This window comes from Eremomyces bilateralis (assembly GCF_010015585.1).
Source record: "Eremomyces bilateralis CBS 781.70 unplaced genomic scaffold P152scaffold_65, whole genome shotgun sequence".
Lineage (NCBI taxonomy): Eukaryota > Fungi > Ascomycota > Dothideomycetes > Eremomycetales > Eremomycetaceae > Eremomyces > Eremomyces bilateralis.
In genome coordinates this window covers 1-9,934 of record NW_022985131.1, presented here as the reverse complement: position 1 = coordinate 9,934, position 9,934 = coordinate 1, and the positions used below count along the sequence as shown (strand labels likewise).

Sequence of the window (9,934 nt, the reverse complement as noted above, 5' to 3'; positions counted from 1 at the left end):
CGATTAAGACGTCACTAGATAACCTGTCTATGTTGACCCCTACACCTGCCCCTATATCTTCCCCTATTCTATCTTATTCGTCTTTACCAGTCTCTATTACTGTGCCTATTCCTATGGCTCGATCCCCTCTACAGACTGCTTGGCAACCTCCGACGTTAGAAGAGTTCTTTACTGACATCGAGCGTCGACGGCATCAGCCTCTTCTGTATAACTGCAGTAACCTTAGCACAGTGACCAATTTTTTGGCAGAGACGGGGCAGGAAAATGACCCGATAGAACTGATAGAAGCACGGAATATGGCTCTCGCTACAAGGGGAGTATATACTTCCTGCACTCCAACAATGGCATGGAATTATTACTTTGGAGATATGAATGATTTCTACGCCGAAAGATTTACACAAGTCGGTGCTCAAAATTTTATTTCTAGGTCTTAGGATGTGCGCAGACAGCGTCCGAAGAGGGCTGCAGCAGAGAGGGCTTCAAATGCTTAGAAAGGACTTAGCCCGCACAAGAGACAGCGACGTCAGTAGAATATATACTTTGACTCATAAATTGGATAAGACATCGAGATACGCTTTAAACTTCAGTCGAAGGAGCTAATAATAGTGATATATTAAATCTTAGTATAGGATTTGTTGATGAAGCTCAACTGACCTCCGAATTTGGTTAGATGAACTTTCTAGGTGATGAAATGGGTCACGTGAGGTCAGCCGAACCTTTTTCGAGGTGTGAGATAAATAGCGGTTTCGCTCAATCCGGTGATTAATGCAGCGACACGGTGGAAAACCCCGTTAGATTCCAAAAGAGCAATAGATAGATTTAACTTGATCCTCTCTTCGCCCCCATCCTACGAAAACAGGCTGTTCCTGCAGCTATTTATGTGGTTTTTTATGATGATCCTTTCCCCGATAAAGGAAACAGAAGGCATAGAATCGAATATGAGATGAGACAGTGGTGATACGCCAACGATACGCCAATGATACGTCAATAAAACACAGATATTCTGTGACACACCTCCTCAGATATCACCGTTGAAGGGGATGTCTGGATTGTATAGATCTCACAATCCCTTTGATCCTCCAACAAGTGCGTAGATGTCCTGCAGACCTATCTGGTTAAAGAAAACACGGTGCTTCGCGGTAGAGAGAATCTTCGTGAGACCATCAGCCACCTGTTCGTTTGACGGAATCCATTCCACGCATATGTTCTTCCGTTCCACCTCCTGACGCAACCAAAACTGATGAATGTCCACGTGGCGCAGTTTGGTGGTGAGAATGGGCATGGATTTGGTGATGATACCGACAGTTTGATCGTTGTCGCATTCAACGACGATAGGACACTCCGGATCGAATCGAAGATCGCGGAAAAGGCGCATCATCCTTATCACCTCCTTAGATGTATAAGAGAGGGCGAGGAGTTCCGCTTCGGTGGTAGAGGTAGTGATACTCTTTTGCTTGGATGCCTGCCAAGCAATAGGGCCGCCAAAAAGTGAGATGAGATATCCTTGAGACGATTTCCTTGTGGTGCGGTCGTCTGCGAAAGATGCATCTGTATAGGACCGGAAAGGTCGTGCAGACACCGATAGGTTAGAGTCAAAAGAGTCGAAAGAGTACTCAATCGCATGGAAACGAGTTCCGTATAGGTAGGAGATACAGCGATCAGCCTCTCGTCGGTGCTCAGGACTAGGTCGTGTATTGAACTCGCTCAGACGACTCACCGCGTGGGAGATGTCTGGGCGTGAAACTACCGCAGCATAGATGAGCGATCCTATGCGCTGCTGGTATCCCGTGACCTGTTCCTTCGTTGCGTTGGGATTTGGCTCATGTTCATCGAACGATGTGGAGAGGGGAGTAAGAGGATGACGCTGATGATCGAGAAGATTAAACCGTGTAGCGATCTTGCTAATATAGGCATCCTGAGATACCCATATCTTGCGGTTTTCGCGATCGCGTACGATTCGCATGTTAAGGAATTGCGTCACAGGTCCTAGGTCCCGTGCCTCATACTTCTCCATGAACTTTTCCTTAAAGTGAGAGATAAGAACTTTGTGCTTCCGCGAGGCGATGATAAGGAAATCATCGACATAGACAAAGACGATGAGTGGTTTGGAGGGATCTTCCGATATAAAGAGGCATGGATCATCCCCACAGGGCACCATCCCAAGCTCTTTCATGAGGGACTTGACGATTTCCATCCAAAGCTTTGGAGACTCCGCAAGTCCGTACAAGGCACGTCGTAGGAGATACGCATATCCAGGCTGTGCGAATCCAGGTGGAATACCCACATATACTCTCGTTTTGAGGATTGAGTTGGTAAATGCGTTTACCGCGTCGATACCTTCTGCTTCCAGATCGAAGGCCGCGATGAGGGCCATCAGGATTCGGAAGGTGGTGTATGCGCCTGTCGCAGCGTACAGTGCGTCCCGGTCGTGAATTTCCTGGAGATCTCCTCGTACGCAGATTCGCGCCTTGTACCTGATGAGATATCCGTCGGCATCAAACTTGTACGTAAAGACCCATTTGAGAGGAATCACAGGATCGTTCTTTGGTATGGGTACGAGTTCAAACGTGCCGTTTCTTATCACAACAGTGACTTCTCCTTTCGATGCTTGGATCCAGTGGTGCGAGTCTGGGCGTGATAGGACTTCTCCCCAATGTTTTGGCGGAGGAGGAAGATTATCCCGGTGAATGCGATCCGTACGTGTGGTTGCGAACGCATGGAGCAATGGGGCCAATTGGGTCGCATTGAGCATCATCGTGAGATGCGCCTGTTTGCGTGAGGCATGTCTGGTCTGGGTCTTAAAGGCCTTTGTCTCCATCGCGTCCCTAGCCTTTTGAGATGGGCGTTTCTCGCGAGCACTCTTCCTTTGTCTGTTCTCTTGATAGGCTCCTGCGGGGGAGGCAATATCTGAAGCGATCTGCTCATGAATTTGCCTCTCTTCTTCCTCTTCCTCTTCCTCTTGGAGGGCCGGTATAGTTGTTTCGATGGCTGAGGGTGTCGATGAGGATCGTCTGGTAGACCCTGTATGATCATCGCGCGTACCACCTCCTCTGGTCTCATCCGCGTCCGTCGTACTGGTGATGTCTAGGCCACCGACTTGTAAGGTGGGCCCTTCCACCGACTGTTGGCTTGCGATGAGAGTGTCCGGTGGAACGTCTGGTTCGCCAGAATGGTCCTCATTCCTCCCAGATAAGGCAAGATTGGGAGAAGGTAGAGCAGGTGTTGGGTTCCTCGATGATGAGGGGGTAGGAAGATGAGAAGGAGATCCGCGGGAATCTGCAGTTGGCTTGTCTATCCGTGTGTCGGGCGCGATTTCTCCCGCAGGCTTAGACAGTCCTGGGTCTGAGAGAGCGGGTGGTTGGTGATTACCCACCACCGGGGTATTTTCGAAAGCGTCGATATAAGCGCGTGTGTTGATTTCAACATCATCAAGGTATGCCTGGAGCGCAGACCGATCGTGAGGGGTGAGGGTAGAGTTCCCATCAATTGTTGGATCGTACCGGATAGTCTCGTCGATACGGACATCTCGCGATGTGATTACCCTCTCAACGCCTGGAATCCAGACCTTGAAGATGTTTGTAGCTTCATACCCAAGAAGGAAACCAATTGAGGCTCGTGGTTCCATCTTGTCCTTCTTTGCGATATCTGTCTTTAGGACGTAGGCCTTTGATCCTATCATCCTGAGATGTGAGAGATTTGGTTTCCTACCAAATACAGCTTCGTACGGGGTCTTCCACTGAAGGAATTGCACAGGAGTCCTATTCAGGAGATATCCTGCGTGTTTCACGAAATAGGGCCACAGCTTTTCTGGTAGACGAGAGTCTACGCAGATTTTGCGTGCGTCGGTAATAAGTATACCTCCTGATCTTTCCGCTGGCCCGTTCTGTGCTGGAGTTTTCGGCGCAGACAGTTCTAGGGTAATTCCGTGGTCCTCGATGATAGTGATAACTTGGTCAGACTCGATCGCAGCTTCATTATCAAAGCGAAGAAACTGGACGGTATAGCCCATGGTCCTTATAGTGTTAAGGGTCTTAGTGAGTCATCGTGAGATGGTCTCCTTGCGTCGATTTGGAATGGGATAGACAAAATGAAAGCGTGAGAATCCACAGTAGAAATGAAGCACCCATGTCTCATCTGAGAGTCCTGTATTAAAGGCGATGAGGTCTCCGTGGATCTTTTCAAACGGGCGAGTACCGCGATACTGCGGAACTCTTGAGATTTGTTTTTTCATCTGAGAGACCGTACATGTTTCGCATAGACTCCGTGAGCCTGGATGCGATGGAAGGTTTGTGGCAACTGACACACCGTGTACAGATCCTACCAGATTTCGCACGCTGTCTGTGCCAATGTGTCCCATCCGACGGTGCCACACCTCCTCAGGAGCTGTTGAGATAGAGATTTGAGACGATCGTGTCGCGAATGTGATTCCCTTTTGTACAGGGACCAATACGTCGCTCGTGAAGGTCCAATACTCATCGCGAAGATACATATGGCAAAGGAGAGACCTATCGTCAAGCTTGCGGATTGCCTGGGAATACTCATCAAGTACATAGCCTTTCCTTCGGAACATCCTGGCTGAAACGATATTGATGTGGAAACCCGGAATATGGTGGACGTTTAGGATAGTGATGAATGTCTGTTTCCCGTGCTTTCCTACCACAGGGATCTTGACGTCTCCTGTGCCCACATAGGATGAGTACGAGTCTCCGGTCTTCATTGTACCATCTGTAGACACGTAGTTCGTGAAACGTGTAATGTCTGCACATATGTGGTGAGAAGCCATGTTGTCCATATAGAAACTCTGGTTATATGGCCTTCCTTCGTTGGTCTCTGTATGTTCAACTGCGGAGAACGCCTGTGTGGCGAACGCCTGAGATTCTTCCATCACTCGCGTAGCGAACGCGTGTGAGGAACCATCCTCACGCGATTCCGAAGTTGTAGATGTGGTAGAGGATGATTCCGCCGGGAACCAATCAGGAAGGCTGATTCCTTCTCGTTTAAGGACCTTCCGTAGAGTCTTGTCGGCCGCTGGATTAGCCTTCAAGTGAGATATAATCTGGTTTTTGATCTCAGACTTCGGTTTCCAACCTGAAGGTCTAAGATTTCGGTTGAAGTACGGGCAACGCCTGTACAGGTGTTTCTCCCCACACACATAGGCTGGGAGAGTCTTCTCTCGTTTCTCTTATTGAGGGGGGACGGGAGTCGACGACGGTGATGCCGCTGCAGGGGGCATCTGTGATGGTTGAGACGTCTGCTCTGGAGTCTCTCCTTGGAGAGTTGCGAAAAGTGCCCCTTTGGTAGGCTTCGGTATCTCCATGGGGTACGTCTTTAGAAAGAGCTCGATGTGATGATTCAGTTTGAGATGTGCAGGATTACCTCCTGGTTCCCTTGCAACCCATATAGCATCCTCAGATCGAGTTGAAAATCGGTCAAGATCTTCACGTCTACAGATCTTGATGAGTTCTCTGATAAGCTTCAGATCAGTATAGGTGGTTTTCTGCCCTAGCTCTTCTGCGTATTCCTTGAAGTGTTTCCATTCGAGGATCCAGTCTTGTAGCTTCATCCTCTTTGGACGAACGCGAAGGCGTTCCCAGGCAGTTTCCACCAGTTCCTCGTACTGGTTTTCGTCAGGTCCATATCGAGACTTGAGGTAGGAGAGCATTTGACGTGGTGTATCGTTGATAGAGAAACCACGCCTCGCTTCCTCAGGTACGATTGCGAAGATGATATCTCCTATCCTGACTTTCGCTTTGTGAACATTCTCCTCGAGCTTTCTCGATTGAGTGATCTGGTCTCTGTCGTACTCCGTCAATTTGTTGTATTCCTCCTTGCTGTATGTCTGGGGTTCCTCGGGATCTTCCTCGGTCGTAGGGTCGATGTACTTCCATACTCTTACTCGATTTCCGTGGGACTTGATGAAGTTGTACCAGTCACGCCAATCCGCTGGGGATTTGAGAGGTGGAGCAGCCTTGACGATCACTGCGAGGTCGTTTGCAGAGGTAGACATTGCAGATGAAACGATAGACTTTCAAATAAGCGAACGTCGGTATAATTTGAGAGAACAAGTGGGAAAGACACGATAGAACTATCTGTTGATGTCGTCTATGGTGCTTTAAGCGATAATTGGGCTCATAACTGTGAGATAAATAGCGGTTTCGCTCAATCCGGTGATTAATGCAGCGACACGGTGGAAAACCCCGTTAGATTCCAAAAGAGCAATAGATAGATTTAACTTGATCCTCTCTTCGCCCCCATCCTACGAAAACAGGCTGTTCCTGCAGCTATTTATGTGGTTTTTTATGATGATCCTTTCCCCGATAAAGGAAACAGAAGGCATAGAATCGAATATGAGATGAGACAGTGGTGATACGCCAACGATACGCCAATGATACGTCAATAAAACACAGATATTCTGTGACACGAGGTCAGCCGAACTGTAGTCACAACGGGAACGCTGTCGTTACTTGGACTTGCTGAGAACGCCTCTTACTGTAGCCGCGCTACGAAAAGTTTCTTTTAATGTGCTGCTCGGCTTTGGTTTCTAGTTTCCGCACCGGTGGGGGCTAAGGCTAAAAAGGTGTGTAGGATCAAAGTAGAGTTTGCAGAGGTTGACTTTGATGCGGATCGATTTGATACGGGAAATTCCAGCAGTCCTCGATATCCGTTACTGAATGTATGATCGAGAGTTAGTTTCGTCCTGTGGTTCGGCGCCATATTAGAGGACTGCGTTAAAATGTGACTGCACGCGATCTGGTCAGGTCGCAAAGCGCAAGGCTGCGGTCGCGGAGAACAAGCTGCGAAGTGACCGGAAAACGAACGCAGCCTTGGACCAGAACTTATAATAGCCTTTCTTTGTCGCTGCTGTGGTCGTCCTTGACCTTCAAGGGCGACTCAACTCTAGCTTCTTCGCTGACCTAGGCGAACCGCATAACCTGTCATTCCACCCGCCCATCTGCCGGCCTGGCGCGCTTCCCTCCACACCATGGCATCCCGCAACTCTCTCGACAGCCCCGACTCCTATGCGGTCGCCTGGATCGCAGCTCTTCCCATCGAGCGGGCCGCTGCAGAAGCGATGTTCGACGAAGAACATGCGCCTCCAACTGGCTTCGCTAGGCACCAAATCGACGCGAACCGTTATACATGGGGTCGTATGGGAGAGCACAACATCGTTATCGTCGGTCTTGCCGCCGGAGACTATGGAACCACCTCGGCTGCGACCACGGCCTCGAGCCTGCTTGCCTCTCTGCCATCCATCCGTGTTTGTCTTCTGGTCGGCATAGGCGGCGGCATCGCACGACCGGACGATGACCGCGATATCCGGCTAGGCGACATTGTCGTGAGCCAGCCTGATGGGACCACAGGCGGCGTCTGCCAGTACGACTTGATCAAAGCAAAGCCTGGTGACAGGCGTGAGCGTAAAGGCTTCCTCGGACGGCCTCCGACGGTCCTCCTCAACGCGCTTGCCAGCATCCAGGCCGATCACGAGCGGAAAGACTCCAAAGTTCGCTGCTTCCTTCAACAGATGTTAGAGAAATACCCGAAGATGGGCAAGAGATCCAAGATAAGTCCTGGCTATACTCACCAGGGCTTCCACAAAGACCGCCTCTTCAAAGCTTCTAGTGGCCACGTCTCCGGGCCGGACTGTCGGGGCTGCGACGCGGCTGGCGACGTTCAACGCGATCCTCGAGACACCACCGACCCCGATATCCACTACGGGACCATCGCATCCGGCAACACGCTGGTCAAAGACGCCGCTGCGCGCGATCGGATTGTTGCCGACGTCGGCGAGGATTGCATCTGCTTTGAGATGGAAGCAGCCGGCCTGATGAACCACTTTCCCTGTCTTGTGATCCGAGGGATCTGCGACTACGCCGATTCCCACAAGAACGATCGATGGCAACGTTACGCCTCGGCCACCGCCGCTGCGTATACTAAGGAGCTCCTGGCATACGTGCCGGTCGCGGAGGTCCAAGAGACCAAAAAAGCGCTAGAAATGCTTCAGTCAGGTTAGTGATCCATATCCTCCGACAGGGCCCTGGCCTGGCGAATAAACAAGGCGGAGTAATAATATCACGTCGAGCACATTCTGACCTGCCTTAGTTGAACAAAAAATCGATAGTATGCAGCAGACCATAGGTATAGCGAAAATAGCCACTGATTCCATCCAGGCCGACCTTCGTACCGAGAAGATCGAGCGCTGGCTTCGCCCCTCCGATCCGTCTACAAACGCCAACCACGCGAGGGAGCTCCGCCATGAGGGGACAGGTACGTGGCTCCTAGAAAACCCGGCCTTCCAGGAGTGGCACTCAGGGTCGCGTCGACATTTGTGGTTGTATAGTCTCGCGGGATGTGGAAAGACGGTTCTCAGCGCAACTATATTGGATCATCTTGAGAAGGGAAACGACCGTCTTATCCTCAACTTCTTCTTTGACTTTGGCGACACGAAAAAGCAGACTGTGGATGGCATGCTGCGGTCGCTTGCTTTCCAACTCTACCGAGGCCGCAGTGCCTCTGCAGGCCTTCTTGACGCCTCATTCCAAGCACACCAGGATGGCCGTGACCAAATTGGGACAAAGGCGCTCTCAGATGTTTTATTCAAGTTTCTCGCAGTCCAGACGAAGGTCTCTATCGTTCTAGACGCCTTGGACGAGTCGACAACGAGGCGCGAACTACTCCTCTGGACCCAGGACGTAGTTTCCAGGCCAGAGCTGGGCCACGTCCAGCTGATTTGTACCGGTCGGCCTGAAGCCGAGTTCCTGAGCGAAATTCCCTCGTTAATAGGCGAGGAAAACAGCTTGGCACTCGACAAGCACTCTGTCAACGCTGATATCCGATCGTACGTCGCAGCACAGCTTGCGCAACGACGTGAATTTCGGAACAAGCACTTGTCCCAGGATCTCCTTGAGAGGATTCGGAGGAAGGTTGGCGACGGAGCCGACGGGATGTAAGATATTATTGCTTCAATTAATATGCTGATGGTTTGCTGACGCTCTGCGTAGGTTTAGATGGGCGTTCTGTCAGTTGGACAGCCTAGCTCGATGTCGTCACGCGGCGGACATGGCGAAAGCTCTTGCATCTTTGCCGCGGAACCTAGAAGAAACGTACCGACGCATGATTGAACGCATACCGATAGATCTCAAAAACGATGCGATACGGCTCCTACAATTCCTGGTGCACTCCAAGCAACCTCTCAAGCTGGTCGAGGCGAAAGAAGTAGTAGCAACACAGATTGAAAACGGGTCGCAAGGATTTGATATCAATCGTCGACTATTTTGCGAGACAGCTGTTTTAGACTACTGTCCCGGCTTAGCGACAGTCGTTCACGCCACCGATAAAGAGCTGCATTTGGCCCACTTTTCTGTGAAAGAGTACCTTCTTGGGGAGAATCAGTTCAAGATTTCGACTGCCAGCATTTCCATCACGAAGACATGCTTGACATATCTTACGGACATCAATGGTAGCAACCAAAAGATCAAGCGGGATTTTCCGATGGCAAGATTTGCAGCGGAAGTCTGGACAGGCTTTGCTGCGTTGGCTCAGGCTTCAGAAGATATAGTTCGAGGGACGGTCAGGTTCGTAGAAGAGGAGGTGACGTTCCAGCGATGGGCTCGCTTGTATCAGGCTGATAAGCATTGGGATAATGACCCAGGTCCTCCACGAGGTTCCAAGCTCTACTATGCTTGCTTCACTGGGCTCGTAGCGCCTGCGCGAGATCTTATCGGCAAGGGAGCAGATGTCAATGCCCAGGGCGGCGAGTACGGCAACGCTCTCCAAGCCGCCTCATCTCGAGGCCATCAAGAGATTATCGCGCTGCTCTTAGATAAGGGAGCAGATGTAGGTGCCCAGGGCGGCCTCTACGGCAACGCTCTCCAAGCCGCCTCATCAGGAGGCCATCAAGAGATTGTCGCGCTGCTCTTAGATAAGGGAGCAGATG

General features: G+C 50.7%; 2 protein-coding genes across 2 annotated transcripts; one reads left to right on the top strand and one right to left on the bottom strand.

The window, feature by feature from the left end:
* Window positions 1-5,182: 5,182 nt before the first annotated feature.
* P152DRAFT_477829 (uncharacterized protein) lies at window positions 5,183-6,007 on the bottom strand (the record flags this gene model as incomplete). Its single annotated transcript, XM_033681615.1, has 1 exon — window positions 5,183-6,007. The coding sequence occupies one exon, from the start codon at window positions 6,005-6,007 to the stop codon at window positions 5,183-5,185; it is 825 nt and encodes a 274-aa protein (XP_033529482.1).
* An 841-nt stretch (window positions 6,008-6,848) lies between these two features.
* On the top strand, window positions 6,849-9,934 carry P152DRAFT_305307 (Pfs, NACHT and ankyrin domain protein; the record flags this gene model as incomplete). The annotated part of the gene is made up of 3 exons (XM_033675117.1): window positions 6,849-8,006; window positions 8,101-8,944; window positions 9,000-9,934. Coding segments are annotated over exons 1-3 (2,803 nt in total), but the record flags the coding sequence as incomplete, so codon positions are not given.